The following is a 16419-nucleotide window of genomic DNA, read 5'->3' as shown; positions in this document are numbered from 1 at the left end:
CAGAAAGTACATTTCAACATTCCAGCCCTCGCCAGGCCCGGGACGTTCAGGGCTTTAGCTCTTTTGCTAGCTACCAATACCACTTACCTGCAACATGAACAGGGAGGACAGGGACTAATTGCAGGGACAAATGTTCCCAACTGTGGGGTGTGCAGTTGTCTGGGCCTGGTCCAAACCCTGTTTATCTCAACCTCTGTTGGCAGTCATACACACACCACACACGCTACGCTCTGATTTAACCAGAGGCAAAGTCCCCGCCAACCCCCACTCTTACTCATCAAAGATTCATAAAGGCAAGGTTCTCAATGATTTTCTGTCTCTTCCCGTATTCACAGCTTGTTGTCCTCACCCTCCCTGTCTCCTGCCAGTCAGACAGCGGAAGTCAGGCAGAATTACGGCTGAAGTGGCCGCTGGCTTCCAGAGAGTGTGGGTGTGGGTGTGTATCAGTGTTTGTGTAGTTTTGGGGTATTTGCTTGCACTGTTCGATGTGTTGCTGTGGGAGGACACAGGGGTGGGACATGGGCAAGAGGGCAAGGGCACAAATGGACAGTGACATGTTGATGTTGTACCAAAACTGTTCGGAGCCCCCATGCAGGGATAGGAGTCGGGCCCCGCCCGCTCCTCTCTTCCCCTCATGCACTCCTTCCGCCGCTCTTTGTCTTCCGCCCCAACCCTTGAGCCCTGTGCGTCCTGACAGCTTCCACTCTGGATCTAAAACTAGCTCATTCAGAGCCCCAGTCACCAGGCCCAGGGCGCACACCATCTGTAGCCCTCGGAGTCCTTCCGCGTGTGCATGTGTGTGTGTGTGACTACGTTATGTGTGTGTTTACCTCTTTATTTATGTGTGTGTCCGTTTGCGTGCAGGCTTACAAGGATGTGTGTGTGTGTGTGTGTGTGTGTGTGTGTGTGTGTGTGTGTGTGTGTGTGTGTGTGTGTGTGTGTGTGTGTGTGTGTGTGTGTGTGTGTGTGTGTGTGTGTGTGTGTGTCTGTGAACCCAAACCACCGTGCCTCAGCCTGTTAGTCTTGCTACTTACCAGGCTTAGCCAGATGAGGGCCACTCAGCCCGGATCTAATTCCTTCGACTCTGGCAGCACTTCACTCCTGGCTCTTTTTGCCTCTCAAGTGTGCATCTGTGACCTTGGCTGACATCGGAGGGGGTTAAACTGTGGACTTTGAGATGTGGCCACAGCGATTGAGTTGTAAGCTAGTTTTTGGATCGGCGCTTCCACATTGCCATCTGGGCTTCTATGGGGCTCAGAAAGAGGTTATCCCTCTCTTACTCCCCACAGCTGACCCTGGATCAGCAGTAACGACAGAGACTTTGGGAAGAAGCATCCTCGCTGGGTTACATAGTGCAGAGCAGGGACATTTGTGCAGTGAGAAGTCACTGAGAGGAAACTAATGAAGTGTTGATCTCTGTTACAACTTCAGCTGTGATCCCTCTGTTATATTGTGCCAAACTCTGCTTGTGGATGATGTCGTCTTTCAAGCTTTGTGTCACCTTTTCTGTGGCGTTATTTTGACATCAGTACAGGAACAACGCCTGCGCCACCATAGACAAAGGGTTGTGTTCTACGCAACACAGCCCTTCGTTATGCCAGTAGTACGGTTATTTCATAAAGGCCTGATATTGTCACTACAAACACAACACTAGTAGGTACCAGTTAGACCACAAACAGCTTCTCGTTCAAGAGCCAAAACAACTTTCAATGACTGATTTGTACACACACCTACACAAACAGACGGAACTTCAGAGGCAGGTACATATGTACTCATACACCCACACACCCACACGCACCATTGTACTGCGATCCTCGGCTCGCTGTGTGCACTCTTTGCATCCTGTTTGGTGCAGCGCCTCAGGGCCTAGCCTGGCTGCTCTTCCAAACAAATTGCTGGCTGTTCACAGCGTTTTAAATGCCGAGGCCCTTTAATTACACTATTTACTTAATAGGGTGAAACAAAAGTCGTGTTCACGCAGCAGGAGCACCAGGTGATGCAGAAGTTCAAACACCTGGCGGAAAGCTCTCCTCTGGCATGAACGCATAGCATACACATATGTACGCATGAATGCACACACACTCACATTGCTGTGAGACAAATACAGTAGCCCTTCTTTTGTTTGTTTACTGGGGGGAAAAAAATGCATGGAGGAAAGTGTGACCCATAAGTTAGTCTATACCCAGCCTGACATGTTCAGAAAGAGTTCTTTCTGTACTATAAATAGAGTAGAGTAGTTTTAGTTGTTGACTTATTGATTGAGGATGCCCAAGTGGGAATGTGAGCGTTTTGTGTATGTGCCACTCTTTGTGTTTGTCCATTCAAAGTTTAAGTAAAAAAAAAAAACTCAAATAAATACATTTGGAAAAAAAATCTTTGCAATTAGATTGTACTGGGTATTTCTTGTCGAAAGGTGCAAATGTTTGTCCAGTAGTGGAACTACAAGAAAGGTCAGGGGCATCACACTTATTAAGCGATTACACTGGTGGCCTGTGAAAAGAGTGGATGGCCTGTCTCTCTGGCAGTGCAAGCTGGAATATCTGTCTGAGAATTGTTATTACAAGCATTAAAGTATTAGATCATAGTTAAGTGCTTTGTCTTTTGTAGCATACACAAAATAAATAACACAATTAACATGATCAAATGTTCTTTTTGGGCTATTTATTTTTTACAAGAATGTCTCGTCTCTTTCATGGTCATATAATAGCTTACGCCTGGACCTGTCAAATTTATTGGCTTCAAGATTCATGGCGGTTTCAGTAGGGCGTGTCTACTATCACTGTTTTGCTTTGCCTATTATGTCAACAATGAGGTGACTTTTTGAATGCAGTTTGAACAACATCTCATACTTATTCAAAGAGTAACGCTGACAAAGAGTTGACTGTTTGTTGTCACGCTTCCTTTAAAAGGGAACAGCACATTCAGTGTCTGTCTCTCTTTGTATGCGGTTACATGTTTCTCGAACCCAATATCTGTTGTGCAACAGTTTGAAACTTCTATCTCACAGTTTCGCTTGACAAAAAGACTTCAGAACTTAACACCACATGGCCTGCAGCTATAGAAGGATGACTTGTAACCAGGCAATTGAAGTTACAAAAGACTATAATTAGCTGGACCCGCTTGACCCCGCCATTGTCACCTGAAGACAGGTGGGAATTATGCCCACGTTGAATTGACCTTATCACGTGACTGGGGTCAGGTGTCGTCCAATGGCTCAGCTGTATAGATGTCGAGGCAAGCCTCATCCATCACCAGCTTTATTGCACCATTCAGATGATGCCCACAAGGCACTGACGCTTGGCGAGGAGGGATAGGGGGGGGGGGGGGAGGGGAGGGGGGGGCGCGATGGCGGGATGGGATGAGGGTTAAAAAATGATTGTTTTACAAGAACACACTAAGAACAAGTTTTCACAGTAACGGTGTGCCATTGCCCTGGAAAACTAAGAGTTAGTGCTCCCAACGCCACAGTAACCCTCTTCCTGATTCCCTAACAGCAGATTTACGGCCTTCGAAAGCCGAGCTGTGAAAAAGTGCAATCGCTCGCAGGCTCGTAACCCCTTTACCCTCGCCATCAAGTCCTCTTATTGCTCCATTTTCTCTCCTGGGCTTTATAAATACACAGCGTCATCAGGAAAAACTTCAGTGTCTCTTTAGAACCAGCTCTAATTAGTTGTGCCTGTATATATCAAAATGTTTCACTGTGGTATTTGGCCATGTGTGGCTCATTTGCGACGATGATGGAGAGGGTTGTTTTGTGGAGCTCGGCGGCCGTCCCTACTTAGTGTTGTCTTTGGGGTGTTACTGGCAGGCCCAGAGTAAACGTTTGTTTTTTTTCCTCACTTTTCCTTCAAGCCAGCTGCTTCTGTTGAGCTAGCCTGTAGCCTGGCACAGGTGGCTGGTCGGCCGATAGCCGCAGCAACCCTCATTCCTCCCTAGTCAGCCTGGAGCGCACACACACACACACACACACACACACACACACTCTCTCTCTGATGCACACACATACATATGCTCTCTGACTCTTTCTCTCTCTCAAACACACACATCCACACAGAGCTCGAGAGCCTTAGGGGGTGATCTGTCTCTCCACCCCTGTCGGAAGAGTAAACGGCCAGGAGGGTCCTATCTGTTTGTCCTTTTCCTGCCTCTTTTTTTATTAGAACCTGATTGCATTTTAACAATAGTTGTCCGCTCGTAAATTTTGCGCCTGTGTTGACATTAGGCCACATTCCATCCCATTGCCTGAGGAGGAGAGGGAGCAGGCCGGGGTGTTCGGTAATTTGTTACGCTGTTAAGCACCTAATGGACGTCCACCTGGTTTTTGAGAGCAGTAGCTGTAGTTCAGGGGCTTGCCTCTTTTGCACTTCCAGACTGCAATAGTGTTTTATTGCCTCCAATTATGAAGGCTATTTAGAGGCTACCTCGCTTTGTGTGTGTTTCGGTTACATCTGGTTCACCCTGATCTAGACGGGGCAGCCAGCCAGGCCACATCAAACACTCGGGGGTGTGAAGGAGGCAGGGGCTGTGCAGGTACGACGCACCTTCTCGTTTTGGGCTGTGCGCGCCGACCAACTTTGTGTACAGTACGTGCACTCGACGCAAACTCGAGGCTCTGCTTTCCAAACGGGCTGGAGATGCCATTAATTAGACTTATTTGTTTCATGTGGTTTAATGAGCAGCCGAGACTGCAGCTGGCAGGAGGGACTCCTCACAGGCCCACCCAAAGGTACCCGTGCTCCCTGGCAAAATTATTGTTCCCAGCAGCAGCAGAGCCATTGTGGCACGTGGGGGAGAGTGTTGAACACACCACGCAGCACCCGCCTCTTTGCAGAACACCCGCCTCCACCCTTTCTCCCCCATCTTGCTAATGCATTTTTGTGTGGTTTCCACAACCATTAATTAAAGGGAAAAGGAGTGCATCAGATGTTAGTTTTATTAGCCCAGGCTCCTTAGAGAGAATCAAAATGAAAGGAACATATGTCATGCATTTGATGACGCCCCCACCCTTCTCTCTGTTTCTCTCTCCACAATTGCCCACCTCACATACTCACAAAGTGTACAGTCAGCAGCTGTCTGCAGACACAATAGCGTTTGATTGATCCTGAGGAAACGGTTAAGACGCAGCCCTGCCCACGCTTGCTCGCTGGCTGGCTGGCTCACATTCTGCACTACTTTACATTTAACGCTGAATGTGGCAGTGATTGGGATAATGGGAGTTGGGGATGGTGGGTGGGGATCTGAGGCTCTGTTCAGGCTCTAATGAGGACAACCCTGAGAGTTCACAGGACTCTTGGAGTCATGGGTGGTGTAGGTTGAGATCCAAAGCTCCACACTTCACATGTTTGGCCTTGTTCCTGATGTCTCTCTGTTACATTGCCTTCTGCATGACATCACTAATATCTTACACAACGCAGTGAGAAGATAAGTATGTAGATAAATGCTATCTGCCTGTCTCTCTATGTACGAAGACAGATGTGCTCAATCGCTCATTTCTTACTCAACACTGCACAGACAGCAAATGTACATGGATAATATACTTTCTTTTCTTCTCTTGCAACGTGATTGCATGCTTTACCTTCAGGGGCAGGCTGATTTATGAGACACAGGCCTGTTTTTTCATGACTTGTTTGATTGCATTCTCAGCTATCGGGCAATGAGGTTGCCAAGACCATAAAACTTCACACCTGCACAGGTTTGCTCTAGAGTCAAACGGAGCGCAGGCAGAACATAAGGAAGCAGGTGACACACGGTATTCTGCTTCCCTTGATCAGCACAGATGTATAATATAGGTCAACATTGACGTGGATGATTGATTGATGTTCTGTGCTATTTCATTTTAGCTCAGGCTTAATTATTTGGTCCGGTGTAGCTAATGCGTAGGGCATGGCACATATTTTGAAGATGTTGCAATGCACATGTTCATAACACAAGCAAGAGTACAGCATGCAAGGCAGCTGCAGCCGCGGGAAAGTTTTGGTCTTTGAGTTCAACTGTAAATATCTTATTTGTATGTTTCATTTTCTAACGCCATTGAAATATTTACACATTTTATAAGGTATATTTGTAAGCTGGACTTACACATATATATTTACTGGATATGATTTGATAGAATGTCATTAAACCTCAGACCAAAATCTTGCAATACTTTTGTTTAAGTTACTAATGTGATGTCATACAAACCGTTTAAAGGAAACATTTGACATATTGGTACAACAGAATGGTAATTTGCACGGCTCTCACGTAAAACAACATCAAGTTTAGAAATAATATCTGAGCCTCTGTATATTCCTAACAAAATGCTTTCCATCAGCAAGGCGTGACTCCACCCTTTTCCTAAAATGAGGTCCTGAGTCAACAGCCCAATCTGTCTAATCCCATGTGGTTACAAATGACCCCCTGTAGCCATAATGCAATAAGCGTTGTCTCCTATCTACGTTCTCTGGGTTCTTTTTCACTTGGCTTGACACAATTGTGCATTTATCAGTGTAATTGCAAGAGTTGGAAGCATTGATGTTGTCTATTAGGCGGATTTCCATCCTGTTAAGAGCAGAGGGCCTTTTAATGTATGGCCCTGCTTGAGTGAACTGCTACACAATTACACACCGGCCGGAGATCGAGTGGGCTGATGATGCTGATGATTGTGATGGTGGTGATGGCAACGATGATATTGGACCACCCTGCACTCTTCTAACAAGCCTTTCAGAGGGAGACTAAGAGTGAAACAACAAAGTGAAACCGAGGTTAATCATTTTATTTACTCTCTCTCTCTTTTTCCCCACCACCTCTCTCTTCCTCTTCCTTTCCTTTAACCAAGTGATGGAGCCTGGACCGTGGAGCAAGGGAGGTTGGGAGGGGGGGGGGGTGGACGGAAATCGATGGGGAGCGCATTACAGTAAAACGTATTGATTAGGACCTGCGAGCAGTGTGTTGGTCGCGGAGATGGTGGAATGATGCAATGCTTAAAGGAATTTATCCTTTGACTTTTACATTAACCTTTTATTGACTGCTTTGCCTGTCCATAATTAACACTCACTTTAGCTAAAGTGGTTAGTTTGAGCGCAAAGGGGGCTCCGGACCTTATTGCAGCGAGGGCCGTGGAGCTCCCGCCTCAGCCGCAGTTCAAGTGCACTGTGCTGCGTGGAGGGAAAGGCCTCTGTGGAATAGAGGCGATAGAATCCTAGATACCTTTCACATTAGCATACCATTTGAGCGGGGGCCTGCCAGGCTATAAGGTTTCAGGGCAAATTGAAATGAGTGATTGTGTTGCCAATCTCTCTTGACCGAGCGCCAGATGGGATAGTTAGGCCCATATCTGTCTGGGGTTAATCCATTGGAACAGCCTGGACTCACAAACACATTCGCTGCCTCCTGACACCCCCACCCTACAAACCTCTTTGTCTTTGACCTTAACTTTAAGGTGGGCTGCTCTGCCATGGGAAAGTCTTGTTTGTACGCCACTGTGGCTTACACTGAATTTCTAGCAAGAGCCCTGGAGAGCTTAAGGCACCTCGCTTGATATTGACTTTTTGTTTGGTTCCATTTTAGCAGTCAAGGGACGGTGCTCTGTGAACAGTGGTAGATTGTGTAAAAGTGTGTGCTGAATTACCTACACTATATTATCTTTGATGGTCTTCCAGTCTTGATATCTTTTATATCTTTGGAGACCCAGGAGCTTTCTATTTTTAAGCAAATGTTGCGAGCTCCCTCGTCAGATAATTGCAGCCGCTCTGTTGAAGACGGCTGGTCAGGTTTTTCCGGCATGTAGCCTCTCAGAATGAGTCAGGGCATCCGAAAAGAGGCGAGTGTTTTCTCTCATAGCTCTACTGCATGAATACTTAATCAGACCAAATCAAAGGCCTAGCTTCCCAAGGCCTGTGGTGTCCTCAAGCTGATGTCAGCAGCACCACAGAGTGCGACTGTGTGCTGTCTGGGTCAGTTTCCCCTCTCTCTCTCTCTCTCTCTCTCTTTCTCTCTCTCACTCTCTTTCTCTCGCTCTCTCTCGCTCTCTCTCCCTCTCTCCCTCGCACACTCTGTAGATATGTATGCCAGCCATGTCCTCCTCCTCCTTCTCTGAAGTGGCGCTTCCTTTAATTCGCACCCTAAATAAATGATGAGAACATTTAAACACACGGCTCGTCGCAAAGCCCCAAGGTCGCCTAATCGTATTATTTATGAAGTGATGTGCTACATAATGGTACTTAGTGCATGTTAACAGATGCTATTATCAGGCCCTGATCCAGAGCGCAGAAGATATATTGGAACAGTGGATGTTAATGCTGCTCCTCACCACTGTAATGCAGCAGCTCTTTAAAGGGCTAACCGCACCAAAATGCAGCACTTAGGCCGAGAGCCAGTCGAACATTAAGTGGCTCCGGTGAAAATATATAACCACAAATTGTGGCAGCCCCCGGCTGTCCCCTGACAACTTTAACATCCCCTCATCCATCCATAACCGGCCATCATATCCTTCTCTTAAGATCTGTGTGTCCCATCCCCTTCTTTAGTCACTGGCCACAAGGTGGTGGTGGTCGTGTGTGCGTGTGCACGTGTGTATGTGGAGGTTGTTTGAGGTTTTTTAGGGTGTGGATGGGGTAAAGGAATACGATAGGACAGACCCTTGTGTCATGACTGAGTGGGGAGTAGAATTCGCCTTGTGGCTGAAGAAGGGAATCTTAGTCCACCACTCACAAGCACACACACACTCCACACACAAATGCCATCCTCCTCCTCTCCCTCTTTCACCCCCAGGTCAGGGGTCACTCTCATCTGTCAAGAGGCAGAGGGAGGGCAGATTTACAATGACAGCGGAGAGCAACACCAAGTCACCGCAGTAAATATTTACACTGGTCTGACAAAAGATGTGGCTATGGTCTGTGGGGGTTCCGAGCACTGTAGAAATTACAGCTAACCCCAGATTATTAATCATATGAAAATAACGCAGTGATGTGAAAAGGTCTGGTTTTCTCACGGCTCTGCCGTGATTGCAGCAGCAGAGAGTGATGTCCTTCTGAACGCATCCCGCTGTGTGTGAGTAGAATGAATGGGGCATTAATCACGGTACATGATATCATGGTTTCTCATCAGCTTGATACTGTTGCTGCCATTCATGGCTTTAGAAACACTTTCCCGATGCATCAGTGTCTTCCTATCGCTCGGCTCCTTTTAGCTCACTGGAAATGCCAAAAAAAAAGGAAGTGGAAGTTGCATAAAAAATGAATAGTTATATTATCATTTGCAATACGTAGGGTAGAGATGCTTTTATAACAAGACATTCCAGTCTCCTTTGAGCACACAGATCACACAGACACACTTACTCTCTCATATCCCGGAGGTTCTAATTGAGGCCGGTATTATTAGCGGTCATAAAACGGAGAGGAAACACACAAGCCGGCTGCCTCCTGGTCAAACACACATTACCCACTGTGTGTTTAGGCACCAGTTAACACACACACATATCATTGACTTAACAACTTGACATTTCTGGGGTTGACCCCTTAAAGACCCGTTCAGTCAATACAGAAGATCCAGATAGAAAGATTCCTGTTTATCTTGACTACAATCTCTCTGTTGACAAGTGGCACCACTTCCTTTAGAATAAATTAAGTTGCAATTACAGAAGAATGAAAAAAACATATCATGGCACTTTGAGAATAGTTACCTTTTGTATGGATTTGTCTTGCTGCAGTAGTTGTGAAGTGCCCACATGTCAAAAAAAAAAAAGAAAGCAATAGTAGAAAGTTTAGTGTGCAACCTGAGACGTGTGCCCTATTACTGATAAGTGTCTACCAGTTGGTTTTGATGGGAGGGAGGAGTTAATGGGTGCGCTTGTTTCCTGTGTCCTGTTGCCTCAGGTGCCACTCAAGTCTTGCGCAGACATTACCCCCTGAGGAGGCCCCAGTGGACCGGCCCTTCTGGGGTGTGGATGACCCCAACATGCCGCTGCCCTTTGATCTGGCTGACATCATCAACAGAGTGGAGTCACTGCTCTGGAGGTGGGCCCCGAGATGTTGAAGTGTGGAAATTGGAGTTGTATGTACATGTTGTGTACCAACACATTGTTTACTTACTACTCGTCTGCGATTTAATGGTCTTTTTATTTGTTTAGTATTTTATTTTCACATAAATTCACACAGGAAGATGTAAGATACATATATGTCGTATTTTGCATGTCGCACATGTGAAGCGGCAAATGCCAAAAACAACTTAATCATTTCAGTGTCACTTTTTCATTATTGGGAGCCTTGGATTGTATATCCAGACTCCACCGATCATAAAACAGTGTGCGTCCTGCCCCTCTAGACCTGCATTAAGGCATTTTGACCACTTGTTGTCATACAGCAAGCCTTTGAATGACCAATATATGAAACTCAAATGATCCTCTGTAGATATATTAAACTCACAATCACATCTAAGCCTTAACTTACCTCACCGGGGGACTTATGTCCAACTATAACAGTTGATGAAAATTAAAATATGGGTTCATAATTTCATCTTTTTCAACAGGATGTGAAGGATGGAAAGAAGAGGAAGAGAGCAAGAAAGACCAGGACAAACCTACCAGCTTCTCTGTATGACACCCACATCAGTTGAGAGGACAGACACCTCTGTTGTGATCCCACCAAGATTAATTTAGTTTTGATTGGTTCATCTACACCCTCCCATCCACCCCATCCCCTCCATCCCCTACTCCACCAGCCCTGCTTGGAGTTAGCTGGAAGGGAACCACAATGGAACCAAAATAGCGCTTCAGTAACGTAACATGCCAACAACGCAAGCTTAACGACAGGCTAGTGTCACGACGGTCAAACAAAACATAAGTGGAACCTGCGTTTCAGTGTTAGCATACATTGTATAACTATTTATTATTCCAGTGTATTCTGTTACTTAATCTCATGTAACCCAGACATGCTTTTATCAATAGAATAACTCACTGTATTCACAGTGCAGTACATGCATATATGCTTTTTAATGGTCACACAGTGTTATAATACAGTATAGAATAGTAAAAGATGAATAACTCACTTTACTCACATAGTATTCCATTCTTCACTTGTGTATATTGTAACCTCCTTTTATTGTGTTCAGAAATAGAATGAGCCTGAAGTCACCAAAGAAAGATTATTATAAGAAAGTTATGTCATGAATGTCACCCAACGGGGAGCATGAAGAATGTGTTGAGTGTTTTACGGTGTGCTTGTGTGCTTGTGCCATGTGGAGGTGTGATGGCGTGTACGTGTGTGTGTTGGTTTGTGTGCATTTAGACATGTGAATAAACATGTGATCAGTCGTCGGCCCGTGTGTTTGTGCACGCTTACTCTCCCACATGTCTACATGCTGGCGCGAGTGTTTGAATGTGATAGTGTGTGCGTGTGTGTATGTGTGTGTGTGTGTGTGAGAGAGCCTGTAGGCAGCCTGCCAGTTGTTTGTTCTTGAAGATATGCATATGGAGAAACAGAGGCTGGCAGCAGGGCCTCTGTGCCTCTGCTCTGATGAAAGGCAACACTGATAGAATGACCCGGAACACAACTGCCGTTTCTCATAATTACAGCTGTTCAATCGCTTTTAATTACTCTTAAAGTGTGTAGAGCACCACATTCCCCTGTAATGCTGCAGGCCATCCGAGAAAGCGAGAGACAGATCCGGCGCTTCTGACAAAATCCACTTTCAAAAACAGCTAAAAAGGGTGGAAAAGGGGGCCGACGTCAGAGCAGTGTAGCAGCCCTACTTGTTTGATTCCATTTCTCTATCTAGTTCATGATGAAGTAGAGACGCTGTTTACTATTAAAAATGCAGAATGCACTCCTTTTTCTTGACTTCTGAAGTTTCCAAGATGTTAATGGTTGCCAAACGCTGTTCTTCTTGCTTCTTCTTTCGCTGCGCCTCTCTTGTTTGTTGTTGTCAGAGATTTGTTTGTAGATCGGCAGTAGCGTTGACTTGTTTGAATCAGTCTGTGCTCCCTGTGCCACAGCTTGTCTGTCTGAAGCAATAGAATGGCAGTAAATAAAAAAAAAACTGTGTTTTATCCAACAACCTGCATCCTTCTGTTCTCTGTGTGCTTTTGTCCTCTATTATTTTGTAATTCCTGGATAACACACTTACGACAGGCACAAAAGTTTCTTCCACGCATGCGTGTGTTTCAGTGTATATGTTGATTGGTTGTATTTCACCATATATTATATTGTTTTCTATACAAGCCAAGCAAGCATGTGTCTCATTGCTCTCCCTCTGTGGTGTAGGTGAGTCACTTTGCGGGGAAGTAGCCTGTCCCTTGCAGCTTTATCTCCCTCAAGATAAAGAGTAATAGTACTTACATGCAAAAAAAATAATCCCTAGCATTTGAATGAAGTTGCTGTGACATGGGGCATGAAGGGTCAAGTTCACTGCACTGGGACAATTCACAGTGCCAGTCACGGATATGTGCCCGGAAATGGAAAATACAAACACCATCCATCCATACAGGACGCCAGACTATTACGGGTCTGACTTGTATTGACAGACAACGCACACTTCCACACCTATGAGCAGTTTAGAGTCATCAATTACCTAAACTGCATGTGTTTGTACCCTGTCTTTGCCCAATGTCAGCTGGGATCAGCTCCAGCCCCCTCCCTCTGACCCTGAACAGGATAAGGGGTTAAAGATAATGGGAGGTAATACAAATACATTTAAGCCAGTTTCCCTTTGAGAACACAATGTTTGGTTTAAAGGCAAACACAAGTTGACTATGACTTGCTTGGTGCTGCTTTCTTTTCACAAACTGTCAAATATTCACAAGTAGAACAGGTTTTGTATTGTGTGTTTTTTTTTTTTTTTTACTTCAAACTACTTTTAATTTATGTCACAAACCGGAGCCACGCAGGTGTCTCAGGGAGTAGTCGCGGCGCTCCGAGAGGGTTTGTAAAAGAGTGCTGGGACACAATGTTGCCAGTGTTGCCGTTCTACTGATAAAACTGCCACGCCCACCTCTAATCCCTGGCTGAAAGTAGGCACACACACCAAGTAACAGGCAGGCAGGGCGTAGAGGGCTGTCACGTTCAGCACCACCATGAGGTCAAGGATTTCATTTGTCCAATACTTTGGTTTCCGATTTTTAAATATGCACATACTTAAGAAAACTAATGACATTCCTTTTTGTGTTGGATGCCACATTACATAGCACATACCAGCATGCTAACACTAAAGTAAACATGGTGAAGCAGCTGCAATGGTTCCATGTATGTTGGCATGCTGGTGTTAAGTACAGCTATGGCTACCTATCTAGATGCAAAGGTCGTGGAAGCAGAACATAGTTGCATGAATTGTGGACTTTTCTCTTATATTTGAGAAGTGGACATTAAAGACAGAAGTTATCTTAAAAACATATACATCTGCTCAATACCCAACAAAGAAGCTTTTGTATCTGTCTTCTTCTGTTTCGGTCCGCTGCCAGCTTTCTGTTTTCTCTAAACTTCAAAGGAACCGGCTGGATTAGCAGACCAAACAGCTCCTATGACGGATTGATTGATGGATTGATTGATAGAGTGATGTCACTGTCAGTGTTGAAGGGATGGCTAATGTTCTGTATGTGTCTCCAAAACCTCAACTCCACACCCTCTCCTAACAGTGGACTGCCATCCCAGAGGTCACCCATGTTAACCACTTCCTGTAGTGGCTGAGTGACTGAGTGATGGATGAGCGTGGAGCGCTCTTCCCTCGGGGGCAGACTGGAAAAGGGCCCCACTTGAAGAGACAATTACACAGCTCTGGTGAGAGCCACAGGTATGCATTGTTCTGACCGGGGTCAGCCGCCAGCCAACCAGCCAAGCCACCCTCAATTAGGCCAACAATGGGTGCAGGGAGAGATAAAATAACCAGGTGTGTGGTGGGGAAAGGTATCGGTTTGGGGTCATATCCAAGTCAAATGTTTCGGTGTGTGCCTTGAGTTGATTGGAGTGCACTTTAATGGAATCAGGAAATGGATCTAAATCCACATTGTTTTTATATCTAATTTGTAAAGAAGAATGCAACATATTTATGATGTTATTTTGGTGAATGACAGCTATCAATGTCAACAGAAGACCATTTTATTTCATATTTAGATTGGAGGAAAATCTGACCTCGACCCTGATGTTAAATAATGTTGCATGTTAAGATTGCATAACCTGATCTTGTTTTTTTTGACAAGCTTGGTGCATTCTTCTGACTATGTACAAAACATGGAACAGTATTTGTGTTGCGTGTCGACATGTGTAAGGTTCTCTGTGGAATGTTTCTACAAATGAATAGATTTGTGTAATGTATCTCAATGTGTGTGTGTGTGTGTGTGTGTGTGTGTGTGTGTGTGTGTGTGTGTGTGTGTGTGTGTGTGTGTGTGTGTGTGTCCCAGGTTCCAAAGTGCTGGCTGGTGTTGGAGGCCCCGGGGCCAGAGAGGCAGTAGTAATTGTAGAAGCGGGCTGAAGAGCTGAAGATAGCATCGGCGCTCTGGGGCGGCTGTCAGCAGTGGGACGGGCCGCACTCATTTTTCACCAACACAGACAAACAGCACTCTGCACCGACCAAACACCGGCTTGATTGACTACATGTGAAGCAACACCAGCCCTGATGTAAAGATAAGGTGTTTTCTTTCAAGACAAAATATCTCCCTCCCATCAGATTTTAATTTTTTTAATATATTTTGACAGTTTCATCAATCATTTTCATGTATTGATGACGGTGTTTTTCGATGAAATAATTCCCTAAGATCAAGATGCAATGACTTGCTCCGACCAAGCCCTGGGGTCACTGGAGCTGTTGAGCTGATTTCGAAAATCTGAAGCGTCTTTTTCCTGCAAACCAACTGTCCTCTCAGTTAGCGGGCTGATCACCACTGACATGCTCCCTGCCCCCAGTTCACTAAGTATTAGAGTGAAAGGGAAGTGACGGGGAAGTCTCGATGCTGATGCTGATGCTGTCAGGACGCTTGGCAGCTGAGCAGCCTTGATGAGTAGAGGGTTTGGCATGATGAGTGTGTGCGTCTTTATGTGTAGTTGAAGAGTGCAGAGGGGCTCTTGCGGGAGAGAGGCCTTGCAGATCAAACAGCTGTCTGATCAAATGTAGAGCATGTTTGTGGGTCGTCGGCGTGGCCCCGGCTCTAGTGACCAGCGGCCCCGATATCATCAGTCCTGCGGGGCCATGATGGTTTTATCTTTCCCTCACTTACTTCCAATCTGAAGTGGCTGACCCATTTTTGCCCTCCTCTGGTCGAATGTGCCACTCCATCTTCAGTTACATTCCAATCAAAAAGGGGCTTCCTTTCAAAAGTCCTATTCGTAGCGTTTTCACATTTTCATTTTAACTAAATGGTTTCTGGATGGATTTAAAGACATCTTTATAATAGCGGGAAACAAAAACAAAAAAGGTTGTAAGCGAGAAGATGCCGATTTGTTACTTGGCGGAAATGAACTGGATTATTTTAAAACACTCCACGAGCCTCGCATGTTCGATTATGCTCAACTTTATTTCTTATTTCTTGCTCTCAATTTTATGTCACTAAAATGCTGCGCATGGCATCTTGAAATCCTTCTCTTCCCTCTTGTCTCTCCTCCGCTCTCCTCATCCCCCATCCCGTTTTCACATACACTGAGTGCTGTTCCTCCAGAGCAGCGCTGATGAATCTGCGCTCATACCTGTCTCGCCCTCTTACCGTTGCGAGCCCTGTTAGCGCCCTGCCATTCATTTCAGTGGGATTAAATGGATCGTTTTCCAGCGTTAGCAGCTTGTCCGCCAAGTGGTCTTGATGTCCAGCCAAGCATAATTGAGTCATCTGCATCTCATCTAAAATGGATGAAAGGACTTTTTGATATCGCCAGCGCCTGGCCCCCCCACCACCACCACTCCCTGCCCAGCAGGAGGGAGAAACGGCTTAGGCTAGCATCACTTCATTATAGAAATAAAGGCCAAGGGGAGAAGGAGGAGAGGAAGCAGTCAAACACCATGAGCCATTTAAGTACTTGTGGAATGACAACACACAAGATTAACCCGTAGCAACAAAGGAAAACAGATCAGTACAAGTACTTTACTTCAAACAAGTAAAACTACCTGGTTAAGGAAAGATTGTGACAACGGTTAAAGAATAGCAACGTCAACTGACCTCAATTTGTAACTTTACTCTGCGCCACAGAGGACATCCCACTGTTTCCTGCCTTGGCCAGGCTGGTAATATATCATTTTAAGCTGTTTGCACAAACAACCAGTGCTGTTGTTTTTCTACAGAGGACAGTTTCTTTTGCATGGTAGAGGAGAAGGGTGAGAACCAAGTGGCAGTAAATACCCCATGAGTGCCTTCCAGCTTGAGGCAATAATCGACTAATATGGATATAGTCTGCCATTTTTGTCAAAAGAAATGAGATTGAAGATCAAGATGAAGTAAAGAAAAGAAACATTGCCGGTCCAAACTCACAG

At 45.4% G+C, this 16419-nt stretch overlaps 1 protein-coding gene across 1 annotated transcript in view; it reads left to right on the top strand.

The window, feature by feature from the left end:
* The window catches only part of fto (FTO alpha-ketoglutarate dependent dioxygenase), a 113300-nt gene extending 101289 nt beyond the window's left edge, over positions 1 to 12011 (top strand). Inside the window, exons 9-10 of the mRNA XM_068605310.1 lie at positions 9852 to 9992; positions 10504 to 12011. Of these exons, the coding sequence (XP_068461411.1) occupies positions 9852 to 9992; positions 10504 to 10510 (148 nt within the window). The 3' untranslated portion in view covers positions 10511 to 12011. The remainder of the gene's footprint in view (positions 1 to 9851; positions 9993 to 10503) is intronic.
* Positions 12012 to 16419: the final 4408 nt, after the last annotated feature.

This window comes from Clinocottus analis, unplaced genomic scaffold (assembly GCF_023055335.1).
Source record: "Clinocottus analis isolate CAN_PGR_092001 unplaced genomic scaffold, fCliAna1.0.p SCAF_1, whole genome shotgun sequence".
Taxonomy (NCBI): Eukaryota; Metazoa; Chordata; class Actinopteri; order Perciformes; family Cottidae; genus Clinocottus; species Clinocottus analis.
The sequence above is the reverse complement of the archived record's forward strand: the minus strand, read 5'-3'. Positions and strand labels throughout refer to the sequence as shown.